General features: G+C 41.4%; 1 protein-coding gene across 1 annotated transcript in view; it reads right to left on the bottom strand.

Annotated features, from left to right (window-relative positions):
• Positions 1 to 16494, bottom strand: part of SLC9A4 (solute carrier family 9 member A4) — a 45649-nt gene that overhangs the window by 24273 nt on the left and 4882 nt on the right. Inside the window, exons 2-4 of the mRNA XM_006127647.4 lie at positions 14454 to 14917; positions 8210 to 8469; positions 2100 to 2317 (exon numbers count right to left, since the gene is read on the bottom strand). Coding sequence (XP_006127709.2) covers positions 2100 to 2317; positions 8210 to 8469; positions 14454 to 14917 — 942 coding nt within the window. The remainder of the gene's footprint in view (positions 1 to 2099; positions 2318 to 8209; positions 8470 to 14453; positions 14918 to 16494) is intronic.

Raw genomic sequence — 16494 nt, 5'->3', positions numbered from 1 at the left:
AGTAATACCTACATCTTTATCTGGTGCCCGTTCGTCAATAGATTTCAAAATGCTTTACAAATGACAAAGGGCAGTATCAATATCCCTAGGTAACAGAAGGGGAGACCAAATAACAGAAGGGTGGAAAAGACAAAGGTGACCCAGCAGACTAGGAGCAGAGCTGGGAACAGAGCCCTGGACTTCTGGGTTGCAAGTGCTCCTCACTGACACACTTAAAGGCACTCAGTAACAAAACAGCAATTGTGGTAGCTGCTTTATTTTCCTAATTAGTTTTGCTTTTAATCAAAGGTAAAACTATGTAACGTGACTGTCTATATGACATAGATTACTCTTGTGGTCCTATCTCACCCTATAGATCTGCACTTCTGTGTGACTGGGTGTTGTCTGCTGTTTCTGCATATAGTATATTCAGTGGCTTGCTTGTTTTGTTTTGTTTTGTTTTGTTTTGTTTTCTTCATTACCCTCACTGGTTCTTTTCTAAAAGCTTTATTTTCTTAATTAAATGCCCTTGTATTTTATATTGCATGTTAGCATCCTGACTGAAGTAAATAATGAACAGTTATAAAATTCCATTTTATACACCAACAAATAAAACAAAATTAGTGGATTACTCTTCTAGGTGGATCTCATAGCACCGCCTAATATTAAGGTTTCATGGCATTTCCCATTATGAAAACCTGTTTTCAGTTGCTTATAGCTTTGTCAAATTTCTAACCATTTGGGCTGAAGTTTTCCCTGCTAGGTGTCTGACCCAGGCTGATTATTTGTAAAGTTCTACAATCCCCATTCTTTGAAACAGGGGTTTAGGAGGTGGCATTTGTGACAGGGCTGTGCTTTTTGCTGTCCCCATTAAAATTTGCTGACATGTGGCCAAGTTATCAAACGGTAAAATGTCAGTTTGCATTTGCTGTGTAGAGATGTTATCATTTTCCCACTTAAACTTTTCTAAGATTCCATCCTCATTGAGCATGGTCCCACCATTGAGCAGACTGAATCCTCATAGAATAATTGAAGCTAGTCCATCCTCTCACACTTCCCAAGTGTGACCAGGCTGTGCATGGCATGTACCATCCCCACAGAGATAATGAGAATGTTCCAGCTCTGGGCCAGAGGGGCAAAGGAGGAATTTCCCTGTAATGGCTGCTCCCAGGCAGTAGAACCAAGAGCAAACAGACTGCGTCTGAATGCAATGGACTGACTGAGTAGCTATTTTGGGACTTGTATACCATTACTAGTAACAAATTTAATTGCTCTAAACACTGTGGCCAATCCTAGGATTTGGCCAATTCAGAACGAGAAGGCCTGGGGCAAAATTAGCTGGATACATACTTCTCCATTTCTGTAATCCTGGGGAACCAGGAGCCAATTCAACTACACCAGTGTGTGTCAGAGCAGCCTCAGGGCTGGGTTGCTGCCAGGGAGCATCGGTGTTCTGCCACACATTTTCCCTTTTGGCCATGTGGCCGCCTCACCCTAATCAGTGGAGAGCTTGGGAAGAGCTGAGGTAGAGCCATTTATGCCAGCTTTACCTCACCTGAAGATTTCCTCTACTCATGCTATCCAAGCCAAGGAGAGGGCTTTCCAGGAATGGTGGAAAAGAGCCAGGATCTGGGTACACAATATTTAGAACTTTATCTGCTTTAAGAATAAATTTAAATAACTAATATTCTCTCCCTAATTAAAAGCACAGTGGATTGTTCAAATTGCCAAAAATATATAAGGAACCATTCAGGGTCTCTTTCTAATGGTAAATTAACCACATTCTAAAATGAAACCATTAGGAAACCCACTTACGAGAATAAACATAGCAATACATATTGCAAGCCTCAATATTAACAGAATGCTGGAAGTGTTTTAATTTTACTTAAAAGCTTCCTTTTCACTGAATCACAAAATCCAGTTTTGGGTTGTTGGGGTCTTTTCCTGTGCCAGTTTAGTACTAGTATTTGTGAAATTAGCTAGTCAGTAAGACACACCTATTAAACAGGTTACGTAAGTGAGCACTATATTGCTTAACCTACCTTTGCACTATTTTCAAAGATGAAAAACACCACCTCTACCCAGAACGGCTATATTAAAATACAGTATTTGTCTCTTACTTAGAACCCGCCACACCACACAGAAGAGCAGAGTGAAGGAAACAAAGGCCCAGTTCCACTCATGGTTCCTTCCAACTGTGGAGACTCCCATGAACACGAAAATCAGGGTCTCGCTGACACTGCTCAGCATCTTCATGAAATACTTTATCGTTGTGTAGGAATTCTGGGAAACATTCTCCTCCACATATTTTTTCATAGTCACTGCACACGCTGTCATCCTGTTCATTCAGAAACATCATTTAAAATGTTAGATATTGGCAATGGTCATCTGTGTTTATTATCTTAAAAGAGAGAGGCTCCTCTTTTCAATCCTGGCTGAAGACTATAATAGTTGAATCCACACAATCTACTCATCTCCTTATTTGGGCCCACCTATGGGCCACATTCTGAGACCTTTCGTTATGCAGTATCTTCCTCCTCAAATGGAGCCACTAATTTCAGTGGGACTCCTTGAGGCATAAGGGATTGTGTAATGATACGGATATTGAATGGAAGAGTGCCAGAATCAGGCTAGCTAGTATGTATATCCCTCATTAAGAAGAAGAAAAGGAGTCAGAAAGTGGAGTCTGGCTCCAAGTCATTTTTGCTTTGAATGCATCACAAATACCAATGAAAGGGCAAAATTATGGCTTTGCTGCCACCACCAAGCAAGGAACAATGCAATGTTGAGCTGCCCTGGGAGCAGACAAGTCAGTGCCACAATCTGCCTCCAGCTTTCCCTCACTCTGACTTGGCAGAGGAGGGACCCTGCATCAGCCCTGTACCTACAGAGTGCTCCCTACGTACACCAGCTAACCAGCATATTAGGGGGTGGAGGCCTCGTTTCAATAATTCTCCACCCCTCCCTGCTCAGAAGCATCCAGCAGCTCTGCAGATGCTGCTCTCTCCCTTCTGCATTTGAGATTGTGGCTCATATGCAGGCTCAAAAAGGGAGAAAAGCAGACTGCTTGAATGAGGCAGTGAAAGGACACTATACAGCTCATTACTTCTCTGTTTGGCTGTGTGAACCAGGCCACCATCTGGCCCAAACATATCAATAATCAATGTGGGCCATGTGCTGATACTATTACTCACACAAAAGAGCATCTTACTCACACACTGAAGATAATTAGACAATGAGATAATGGAGTAAGATAGAGTGGAACCTCAGTTACAAAAACCAGAATTACAAACTGACTAGTCATACACACATCTGACTGAAGTATTCAATCAGGGAACAACGGATAAAAAAAAAATCTTGTGTTAAAAGTAAATTACTAAAAATAAAGGGAAAGCAGCATTTTTTCTGCATAGTAAAGTTTCAAAGCTCTATGAAGTCAATGTTCAATTGTACACTTTTGAAAGAGAAACTATAACATTTTGTTCAGAGTTACAAACAATCTCCACTCCTGGCATGTCATAACTCTGGGGTTCTACTGTATCCTACAGCATGGCAGATCCCGTGTTCTCTGTTAAATCAGCAGTCAAACATTTTCTCAAGACTTCCTCATTTCCGTCTTGTTTTCCTCAACTTAAAGGACACTGTAAATAAATAAGCAGATTGAATACTAAACTAACAGTCCAGCATGTCAACTAGCTGATTTCCATCTATATCACTTTAGTTCTATCACCCTTCTACATGGCAATATTTTTCTAATCTTGAGTGCTCAGAATATTCTGAGCGCTCCTCAAGTCTCCTATTTCTTCCAAAAAGACAAAGCTGTAGGGTATTGCAGAGGAACAGAGACATTCAGCAGGTCCAAGGACATCCTAAGACAAGATCAGTAGACATTAATGTTTAATACTGATGACTTTTCAAGATATATGCATAATACATTTTCATAACCCAAATGCAAAAATCATCAATAATCAATGGTGCAATTGTAAATTCCCATCTCTAAAACAAGCAATAACATATGCAATAGCGACGAGGAGTCCTGTGGCACCTTATAGACTAACTGAAGTGTAGGAGCATAAGCTTTCGTGGGCAAAGACCCACTTCGTCAGATGCGTGACATGCATCTGACGAAGTGGGTCTTTGCCCACGAAAGCTTATGCTCCTACACTTCAGTTAGTCTATAAGGTGCCACAGGACTCCTCGTCGCTTTTGCAGATTCAGACTAACACGGCTACCCCTCTGATACTTAACATATGCAATAGGCTGCTAAGAAGAGTAAACCCTGATTAAATTATTATTTTATTACTTTCAATAAATTAATGCAATAAGACCCATGTGAAATAAAGTTTATATAATGAACATTCACAGAGGTGATTTGTATGGTACAAGAAGACTGATCAAATCTATACATGAATAATAAATTAATGTTCAGCTCTGATAGGCCCTGATCCTGAAGCCAGTGAGAGCTTTGTCAATTACCTATATATTATATATTAATGGGCAAAACATGGACCAGGATCTGGGCCACTTTGCTACAGGTGTAAATACATACACAAGGTTTAAAACAGTGGAGAAAAACTGGATTAGAACTATATATATGTCAATAATTAGATTGGAAGAAGAAGCATCTTAATATTGCTTTATAAACACATTTGGGAGTATGAGGCAAGGCACTTTATATCTAATTAAACAGTTGGGTTAAATTTTCAAACACAGGTGCCTCAGAGGATCCTGCAAGATATGTGTGCTTTCCGCTGAGACTGTGAACTGGTGTTTGTAAACTAGTCAGAGTCTGAAACATGCAGTGAACAGCTAAGGTAACATTTTTGCACTCATAATGACACTTGTTCAAACATCTGTCCCCACTAAGAGAGAGTCCTCTTTGGACGTAGCCTTCACTTTTTCAGGGACACTAGGCTTCGTGAAGTCCCATCCCCACTCATTCATGTGCACTCAGGGCAGGAAGGAAAGCCCTGGTATTTGCCAGCCCAGGAGCCAGAGACTGGACTCAGCATCAGTCCGCGGAATTATCTTCAGAATTGGTGATGTCATCAGTCTTCTACTTCTTCCATTTTTACTTTGGTATTTTTTCCTCTCCATTAATTGGCTCACGTTCCCTTTGCTGCGCCTCACTGTCTCTGCCTCCCTGCACATTTCCACTCGTCCCTCTATCCTTTCCCTCTTCTTTCCTATCCCTGTCCCCCTCGTCTGCCTCCTATTAATGTACCCACTTTCTCTTCCTTTGTGTTTACTATAAAATACTGTCCTTTATGACCTTCCCTCTTCATCTCACACTTGTACATTTAGAACACATTTGGAATCAGATCCTCCGTGATAGAACTATTTCTAGATTACTGTAGTCAAAAATCTAACTTTTAATCAATGGAATCATTGCTCTTTATGGAGCTCAGAGTATGCACTGATAAGTTCTTTGATGGCTGCTGAGTCTGATGCAGGTAGGGCACACCCATGCACTGGCGATGTTGTGAATCCGAGCAGTAGATTCTTTCTTGCACTGATGCCAGTTATCACAAAGCTTGATCCAGTCTGCCTGACAATGCCTCACTCCATCTACAGGCTGACTACATCAACCAGAGCGGCATTCTTTCCAAGTCATCCAAAGTGATTCCAAAGGACACTAAATCCTCTTTGTAAGCATTCTGAAATCTGTGCACAGGTGGGCAATAAGCAGCCTGTGGGCCACATGTGGTTCACCAGAGTGAGCACCTGGTTGGCTGAAAGATGCTTTATTTACTTGAGCATCTGTAGGCATGGCCACTTGCAGCTCCAGTTGGCTGGAGTTTGCCATTCCCAGCCAATGGGAGCTGTACAACACGGTGGCCCAGCCCATGCCACTTCCCATAGCTCCAATTGACTGGGAACAGTGAACAATAGCCAATGGGACCAGCAAATGGCCCATACCTGGAGATGCTCAGATAAACACAGCATCTGGCAGCCTGCCAGGGGCTAATCCTAGCAAACTGTATCCAGCCTCTGGGCCATGAATGGTTATTGCCCACCCTTGTTCTAGACCCTTTAGGAGCTTGAAAGTACAGTACACTCTTTGGCATCCTGTAATCTGGCATTTGCTTGACTTCTCCAAGCCACCTAGTTTTTTCTACTAATCAACATTCCCATGAATGACATACCAGCAAGAGTGAGCACTTTCACATTTGTCATCCTGTCTTGGCCTTTAATATGCACACTATAAATATCCAACCATCCATATGTATGCATGTGTGTGTGTGTGTGTGTGTGTGCTCACGTATATACGCATGTGTGTTTAATGTTTCTGAGTTTTATATTTGGGCCAGATTTAGTTCCAAATTCAAAATTAATATAGATATAACCAGGGCTTGACAAACTGCAGCAAGAGCTACTCGCCAGCCCCGCACCACGCTTGCGCTAGACTGGCACTGCGCATGCGCGCAGCGCCAGTGAATGGGGCACATGGAGCAACCCGCTGAAATCTATTCACCATGGGCGAGTGGAAACATCAGTTTGTCGAGCCCTGAATATAATTCCATTTCAATCAATGGAGTTACAATTGATATACATTGCTCTAACTGAGAACGAGATTCTTTGTTCTTTTGACATTAACAATGTTGTATATAACTACATCCAGTGTTCCCTCTAAGGGGCATGCCTGTGCAGGTATGCACCAAGAATTTGCCTCCCACCCACCTCTACAGCAGAGCTGAGCAATGGCTGTTCAGCTGCTCTAGGATGGGGCCACATGGCAGGCGGCCGCCCTACCCCAGGAGCAGCAGGGCAGCCACCACACGGCCTTGGCCCTGGCCTTGGCTCTAATTTCAGCCCTTCCCCAGGAGCTGCAGGATGCTGCTCCTCCAGTGGCTCTGGCCAGGGCCAGAGCCGTGTGCTGGGTGGCAAGCAGGTGCTCAGGCACCCAGGGCCAGCCAGGGTCGTGTGTTAGGGGATCCACGCAAAGTGCTGTATAGGTGATACGTAGCTACCTTGAAGGCATCTCTAAACTGGAATCACAGCCCCAGTTACAGCTCTGGCGGAACACCACGTGGCTTGTTTGAGAGCTGGGTGCACAAACGGGTAACTGACTTTTTCTTCAAAACATTGGTGTGCTTGGGGAAATGGGAATGGTATTAGCATGTGCGATTGGCCAAGCTGCACATGCAAGTATGAATGTTTATTCTTAATGGTAGTTGAACAGCGCAGGAGTGCATGTTAATGAATGGGGGGGGGTTGAAAAATGATGCCAGGGGATAAGGCACAGGCTGGCAAGGGAAGTACAGAATAAATGGATGTAGAGCAGGGTTGGGAAGAGCACAGGATTAATTAATTGGCATCTGTGGTTTTTGAAACTACCCACCGCACCCAGGAAAAGGAGCTGGAAACCCTAGTGCAAGCAGATAACACTTTAAAATCAATCTGCATATTTAAAATCAATCTGTTCTTTTGTCATAAGAATTTGGTATGTGTCAGACAGGACAAGTGAGACACTGAGAAATACAGGAGCTGAAATCTGTTGGAGATGCAGGTTCTGAACATCTCTGTTTATGGGATAATTTATCCAGTCATCTGACTTCAGAAATTTTGACCGTAATCCTTCTAGCTATAATATTGTGACCCAGTGGCTAGTGCATAGGATTTTGGCTTGGGAGAGCTGGGTTTGAAACCTGGATGTGTCATTGACCTTAGACATGTTACTGGTTTATACCTCAGTTCCACATCTATAAAATAGTGATGATTTGCTCTCCTTTGTAAAATATTGTGTGATCTACTGAGGAAAAGCACAGTATGAGAGTATACATTGCTATATTTATTTCTTGCTTTTGGATGCAGTAAAAATAATTTTTAAAATATATAGAAGATATTTGTTAGCAACTTGTGGGTATCATGGTGGCACACATCCGAACAAGCGCACATGACCTCTATATTGGTGCACAAGACAATACTCACTCCACTCACCATTGGAAAATATTAGAGGGAACACTGACTACATCCTCTCATAATGTTATTCGGATGCCACATAGAAATAAATAATGGCACGTACGTTGTTCTGCTATCAGATCTTGATGTGTTTAAACAGCTATCTTAGTAGATTAGATTGCACATTTAGACTCATAAAGAATCAAAACTGGGGGAAAAAATGGGCCGAGGACAGCAGAAATCATTATACCAGCCCCAAACAAAATATGTTGTTAAGAATGGAATTCTGTCCCTGGGAGACATTTGAAAATTCTTATTCAATACTCACGCCAGAATGCCTGAGATGTAGAGGGTTTCAGCAGACAAATAGGACAAATAACTGAACATGAAGACAAGCAGTGGTTCGATGGCAGAAATGTTTTGCGTAAATCGGGTCATGAATGCGGAAACAAATCCAAACACGATGCCAAACAGCACTCCTCCTAGCCCCACTACAAAGAAACGAGCAAATCCAGCAAGAATGTCAACAGTTTCAATCTCTTCATATCTATGCATCTGGGTGAAGGCGATGAATATATTATATAAAACCTGAATGCAAAAATAATAGACAGCAAATGAGAAATCTTTCAAAAGTAGATTTTACCAATGTTTTTAGTTATATGTACTACAGATGGTGGTATACTCTCATTCCTTAGTAAAATTGTAGATTCAATCTGAACATATAGGACCTCAAATTATCTACTTGGCAGAGGTCCGAACACTAGTGAAGAAATGGAACAAAATGCCAGAGAATGTATCATATGCATATTGTAAAAAGAACAAGACAGGTAGTCTGGGACACGCTGGCTATGTCTACACAGCAGCATTATTTCAGAATAATGGACGTTATTCCGAAATAACAAAGTGCGCATCTACACACAAGCAGTTATTTCAACATGTCGAAATAGTGTCCAGCTGCAGGACTTCTTACTCTGACTCTTGTAACCTTTTTATGAGGTTTAAGGGAAGTCAGAGGAAGCATGCTCTATTTTGAAATAAGTGCTGTGTAGACATTCCCAAATTTGAAATAAGCTATTTCAACTTAAGCTACACAAGTAGCATAGCTCATGTTGCGTAGCTTATTTCAAGTTTAGCCCTGCTGTGTAGGCATATCCCCTGTGTCTGGTGTATGGAATGTGTTATGTTTTGAGATAGTACATGATGCATCAGATACCATAAAATATGTAGCAAAGAAGATGCTCAGAAGCACTAGGATGAGGGAAAAGTAAGAACTTAAGGATCAAACTGAATTGAATTAAATTTAATCGAATCGAATAGAATAGAAACTAAATGAAACTAAGGTAACTCCAGCTTCATAGTACTCAACTTGTGGTTTAATATGCAATTACACTATGAGGTACTCTGCATAAATTATGCTTTCTGAGGCATCATGATGTGTTGAACACTAATATCTGGTTGGATTGGATATCCTCTCATTGTATGTGAATCGATGAAGTATTGTAATATTTATTACTGAACTATGTTGGGAGGTTGTGAACATCCATGGCCAGCCTTTCAGTTGCAACAAGAGAGTAGTTGTCACCAGACAGATGGGCGTTAATTGCTGATCAACAGCCAATCCACTACCCAGAGACTTCTCACCAAAGGCAGACTCTGGGAGTGGAAAAACACACCCCAGAACCTCACAGCAAAGATCTTTCCAGCAAGCGGGAAGCAAGTATTAAAAAAACAGTGACATCATCATTTGGCCTCACCCCACCCCATTTCAACTTGGAAGAATGTCTGGAAGGCAAAGTCTTTGACCTGGGCAAGTTTGGTCCCATGCTGGAAGGTGGTTTAGTCTGTGTACGGAACAGCTGTTAGCTGCTTGTACCTTCTGGTAAGGTGAAACACTGCTTGATTCTAATCTTGCTTAAGGCTATTCAAGTTAGATTTTAGATCATAGGCTTTGACTTCCCTTCTAGATGTGGGTTGCTCAACCCTATCCTCCCTGCCTGCCCTGCCTCCATTCCACCATTTCCCCCAAACCCACACCCCTCCTTTACCTCTTCCAGCCCCTGCTTACCCCTGCCTCACATCTTTCTGCACCTGAGCCTGCCCCATCTCTGCCCTTCCCTCTCCCTCCCTCCCAAAGCCTCTGGAATGCTATGAAACAGCTGTTCATGGCAAGCGGGAGGCACTGGGATGGAGGGGAAAGAGTTGATCAGTGGGTGTGACAGTGATGAGAGTCACTGAAGGGAGGAGGGAGTATGACTCCAGCTCCAGAGCCCCTATGGAGTCAGCACCTATCATTTAGACTGAATTTCTATGTTTAGTTCTTAGGTAACTAACTTTGATCTCTATGCCTGCTACTAATAATCTCTTAAAATCTTTCTGTAGTTAATAGATCTGGTTTATATTTTGCCTAAAACAGTGCGGTTTGGCAGTTATATTGCAGTTTCCCTTTAAGACATCAATCAGACATAGTATTTATATCCTTTGATTGACAGAAATATTTTAAGGATTTTAATAGAGGTTTTGAGGTCAACTGAGGGCATTAGGAGGGTGCTATTGGTAAAATGGAGCTTTCCCACTGTGTTGAGTTTTAATGTATTGACTGAGTTCATTTATTACCTGAGCAGAACTTTTTTTCTGTTGTGATGTGGTCACCACTAAGGTTACGCCTAAACTGCTGTGCTTTTCCGGGATTCCGGAAAAGCAATGCTGCGTCCAAGGAACGTGTCCACTTTTCCAAAAACATTTTCGAAAAAGCAGACACACTCTTTCTCCATCCCTGTAAACCTTATTCTACGAGGAAAACGAGTTGTGTCAAAAGAGCAGGTTCTTCCAAAATTTGGCATCGTGTAGACATGCCAAACATCAGAAAAGCCTCTTTCGACAGAAAAGCAGAAAAAGATATGCAAATTGTGGTTTGCAATTTGCATATCATTTTCCGACTTACAGTTATAGTCTAGACGTAGCTTATGTGATTATAAGTTTAAGTGTTATGTTAGACAGCCTATAGCTTTTTGGAAGATTTTGTTGATGACTTCTAAATGATACCTGAAAAGCCAGTCATGCATAAATTGATCCGTCAGTTGACTGCCTGCTATCTGATCTCAGTCGAATATTGTCAAATATTCAAGCAAGAATGCCGTAGTGCAGGTGGCAGCCTACTTGTTTGGTAGCATCATGGTGCCATTTTTTCATTTTCCAGCACTTAATTTCGTTGTGTTTTGCACTTCTCTATTAAAATAACTCCCGTAAGGAACTTGTTTTTGTAATTAGGCCTAAGTACCTACCCAAGGTTAACTCTCATGGAACCCATAAAGGCTTATTCATTTTTGTTACTATTCTAATAAATTAGTGCTTTAAAATGTTTGACCATTTTTGTATTATTTCATAATATTTGACTAAAAGTCCCAGGGTACTCTAGACTGCGAGGATCTATCAGAAAAAGAAACGCAAAATGCGCTCCATATTTTGTGTACCTTTTTCTGATACTTTTGTCAGAAAAGACTTTTCCGAAATTTGGTCCATCTAGACTGGGCCAAATTTTGGAAAAAAAAACCCTCTTTCAAAAGCCCCCTTCTTCCTCGTGGAACAAAGAATACAGGGACTTCCGAAAGAGCGCATTTGCTCGTCTGTAAAAAAAAGCAGAAGAGCAAACACTTTCCTTGGATGTGGCGGAGTTTTTTGGGATACCTCTGGTATCCCGAAAAACCCTCGCAGTCTAGCCATACTCTCAGAGGAGTAGCTGTGTTAGTATGTAACTGCAATAAATAAATAAATAAAGTGGGGTTTACCCACAAAAGTTCATGACCTGATAAATTTGTTAGTCTCTAAGGTGCTGCAACACTGCTCAATATTTGCCTAGTTAATTGATAAATAATTTTTTAATCTTAACCTAGTCTATGTCTAACTTACTCTGTCAGTGTTTCTCAAAGTGGTCCACAGACCCACTCTGAGAAAGCTGCTTCAGGGCCGCTCCGGTTTGTTTACTTACCAGCTCTGCAGCCACGGAGTTTCATGGCTCCCATTGGCTGTGATTCACTATTTGCAGCCAAGGGAACCTGTAGGAACCACAGCCAATGGGAACAGCAAAGCTCAGTGGCTATGGAGCAGGTAAGTAAATAAACTGGAGCAGCCCAGTAGCAGTTTTCTCAGAGTGGATCCACGGACCACTTTGCGGAACACCGATCTATGTCTAAATACATTCTAAAAAAATTATTCTCCAACTTTTTAAAATTGTCTTGGGCACAATGAAACACAGAACAACTGTGTATTAGCAACATGATGATTTTGATAGAGACCGTGGGAGGTGGGGAAGGGAGTAAAGTCAATGAATATAAATTATCTATGCATATAATGGATCGCTGTAGGTAAAGATTAAATGAATAATATATTTTGATTTTAATACAAGTGTCCACTCAGGTGCAGCAAACCTAGAAAAACCACCCTTTCAAGTTACTCCTGTGTTTCATTATGCCCAAGACAATTTTAAAATGTTGATTATTTAAGTTATGCTATTATGTTCACAAGAACTCTTTGCATGAGAAAGATAAAAAGGCTCCCATCAGCCAACCAGCTCTTCTATTGAGCCCTTTTATCTTTCACAGGCAAAAGAGTTCTTGTGAACATAATGGTTCAATTTAAATGGCTAAGGTGACCGCTATTAGGCCTCAGGTCACATCAATAGGAATATTTTCCAAGCCATTATTCCAATTCCACAGTTTATTAGTTTTTAAGGATTTTTTTTCCATGATATTATCTTCACTATATATTTTAGAAATCTGCATCTGTTTGCAAGTCCATTTGTTCAAGAACTTCTCCTAAACAGTAAGCTCTAGGACCACCAAATTTGATATGCAGCTTCCTCTTATCATAACTTAAAGAAAGATCAGTGTTTGATTGTGCCAGGACAATGGGATGTGCCTGGAGTTTGATTGTTTCTCATAACATGGAAATGGAGGGGGCTGGTAGAAGGGAGTTATACTGTAGAATGACCACAGGGAGGGCAGCAAGGCATTAGATATGGGGATGGGACAGCTAATACCTCATTGGGCCACCAGGAGGCAGAGGTGGAGAAAAGGGACGGCTATCTACCATATATTCCAAAGAGTTTAACTGATTATGTGTCTTTCTGTGTGTCTGTCTGTCCCCCAACTGGGGGACTTGCACCCCTCCCCCAGCGATGCCCCCATGGACAGGCACGTCTCACCTGACCACAAGCTGCTACAGTGAGAGAGGGCTGGGGTAGTCATCTTCCAGGGACAGCCTGAATAGTGAACCCCTCATCCCCAGCCCCACCCCAGAGAAATGATTTACATGAAGAAAAAATATTTGAGTTAAGGATCCAAGCAATGTTGTATAAATCTTCAGATTTTCCTTTGTTCAACCTAATAAATATGTAATGTCTTTTTAAAAAGCTACTGTTATAACAAAAGGACACCAGTCATTAATGAGTTACCTCATAAGAAATGTGCGTACAAATTTAAGTAGCAAGGATTTATTGCATGCATCATTAACTTTAATATATTTTCATTCTGATTGGGGAATTAGGAGCCTGTGACCATTTCATAACAATTGGGTCTCAAGAGATCAAATTAGTCTCTTTCTTTCCCTTTTTTTAAAAACCACTCCCAAAGTACTATGAGCTGCAAAGACTTTCAACAATGAGTCTTCCAACACATCACATTTCCACTAGCACTTGATGTTCAACCTGTGTCAGAATTGTTTTTGATGCCTGTGTTTTAGATTTAAAAAAAACACCCTAGCCAAACATTTACTAAGCCCATGCTTGAATTTTAGCACCAGTAGTTCTATTGATTTCAATGAAACAATTTGCATGCTTAAAGTTAAGCAGTCCAGAAGAGCTTTGCTAGATCAGGTCCTAAGGCCTAAGTGACGTGTGATTCTGGGAGCCTCAAGTTTCGGCAGAGCTGGTTGAACACCTGGAAAAGAATTTCACAAATACCATCCCTTTTGTGTTATAAAATTCAGGTTTTGTTTATTTTTCTACTATCACCAATTTTGTGTCAGATTGACAAAGGATTGATTAAGATATGAGCATCTGCCCTCCGAAAATCAGGCCCTTTTAAAGTTGTCTCTTTGGTGACACAAAAATGGAGACACCCAAAATCACAAGCTTCTTTGGAAATGTGGGCCTGATTGGAATAGACTGGTTTCTTTTGTTGCTTCTACAATACCAATACAGTTCTCAATGCTTAGGGTCTGACCCTGCATCACTGACAATGCAGTTATTGCGAGGTCATTCACATCGGTGGGTGTCATTTATTGAGTAATAAATATGGAACATGATTCTCCTCTCACTTCCAGCAGTGCTATAACAATATGGCTTTTTTCATGGGTTAGTCTAGTGTTTACTATCTGGATGTGATATGTGTGTACAGTGCCTAGCACTATGGGGCTTGAATCCCTGATTAGAGTGTCTAGGCACCACTGAAATACACACATGATCCTTAACAATCATAAATAAATAAGTGCATTTCCAGTGGAGTTCCTTCTGGTTCTCCTCTATGATATTCTGCCTCTGTGATTTGAGCTAAAATAAATGGCAAAAGCAAACTCACCACAGTTATTCCATCATTTAGCAAAGACTCTCCAAATATCATCATGTAAAGCTGCTCATTAACGGAGGCCTCTTCAAAAACAGCCAGCGCTGCCACGGGATCCACAGCTGAAATCATGCTGCCAAAGAGCAAGTTCTGCAGCAGGTTAATGTCAGTGAGATCAAAGGCTTCGATCTGGCAGATCCCATAGAGAGAGAGTCCGATGCCAAATGCATTCAGGAGGGATCCCAGGACAGACCACCATAGAATGGACCCAAAATTTTCAAAAAAGGGGCGAGTGGGCATAAAGTACCCCTCCTCAAGGACAATGGGTGGGAGGAGATACAGGAAGTAAATGTTTGTAGTCATTGCTGGTGGGGATTTGTGATCCGTGCCAAAAATGATTGCTCCGACTAGTGCCCCAATAACTATCAGAAGGCAGCTTTCCGGCATGAGGTTTGGCAGTCGGTGGTAGAGATGGAAACCTTGAATAAAACATGGGAAAGTGATCTGAGTTCAAAAGGTTTTCATGCTACCATGTTGCCAACTCTTCCTGACTTCAGACAAATGTTTTCCCCAAGTTGCAATATCTTTTATCAAGTTTTGCTCTCAGTCACACCCGCATAAATCCATAGCAAATCCAAAGGAAATTTCTCTGGATTTATATCAGCATAACTGGGTGCAGAATTTGGCCCTGAATATCTCCAACTCCCACCCCGAGTTTACATTTTTTATTTAATGCGTGTCTGTCTACAAGCATGGAGAAACATTTTTGAACAGCTGCTCTACAATCTCAAGGAAAATTAACACACCAAACCATATCCTCAATGGCAGTAAAGGATGAGGTGAAACCCAATAAAATCTCATTACATCAAACTCCTCTCAGTGCCCAGGGATGGAACCAAAGTGCAGCATCACAATAGGGTAGGTGCTGAAGTGGAGAAAGCCATCTATAAGGATACTCCTCTCTTCTTTCAGAACTTACAGTAACCCTTCCAAGAAGGCTGGGCAGAGGGCTTCAGCTACAGATGAGAAAGGGATGACAGTTCTAGGTAGGCACTGTGGCCAAGCTCTGTAAATTCTGCTGCTGCCAAACCCATGGGGCAAATTAGCATATTTGTTTCCCTTCACACCCACATCCAGACAAGACTCTAGGGGCAATCACCATCAGGAGAGACCTTGGCTGAATGCTGTCCAGAAGCTGCAGAGAGGTCAGGCAACAGCCTAAATGTAAGGAAACTCTCTGCTTCAGGCACATCTCTTGAGACTTGAACAGATCCTAGGTGAGCCATAGATTAAAAGTGTTGGAATCCCTGATCCCTTCCACAGAAGGACTAATCTCTATGGAGGAATCTCTACAAGCTGCATGTTTCTGACGCTCCTCTATGTTGTTCTTGCATAGGATTTCTGAGCACAGACTTTGAGCTTTGTAATTCTGCTCTGAATAAAATCAGTATTAGATGGAGCCACAAGTAAAGATCTCCCTGCAGCCATCAAAGAAATGGGAAGAGAAGATGTCACAGCTCTGATTGAATTCAGTTCCCATTTTCCTCGTGATTGTTTTCCTGGTAAGAATGATCCTATTGAATTTGAACTTTGGACTCAGATCTATTCCCACTAAAATCAAAGACTCTTTTGCCAGCAACTGCAAGGGTAGGCCTTTTCATGTACATGTTTGCATTTGTCATGAAAGCTTTGTGGGTCTGAATCTCCTCTCACTAGTACCAGTTTCACACCATTTCAAGTCCACTGATTTCATTATTCCTATTTAATATTCAGCCTCAACCAAATCGAATGGTGCATGTGAAGTGACTAAGAATAACTATATAATCATTGGCAGTGCTTTGGTGCCTTAAACTATAGACATTATTTTCACAGTTGATGGCATAATTATACCTCTTAAGCTACCAACACCCAAGGGTGAAAATTATTAGCCCAAATTACCTGAAATCATGGAAAGCTATTTTAAAAACAAAAATAGCCTTTTTATGGCAACAGTGTTCATTTCTGGTCTGAATAATTTACAACCATAGAGGTGAAATAGCAGCCAATGAATGCAACA

This window comes from Pelodiscus sinensis, chromosome 1 (assembly GCF_049634645.1).
Source record: "Pelodiscus sinensis isolate JC-2024 chromosome 1, ASM4963464v1, whole genome shotgun sequence".
Lineage (NCBI taxonomy): Eukaryota > Metazoa > Chordata > Testudines > Trionychidae > Pelodiscus > Pelodiscus sinensis.
This window is presented reverse-complemented; position numbering and strand designations above follow the sequence as displayed.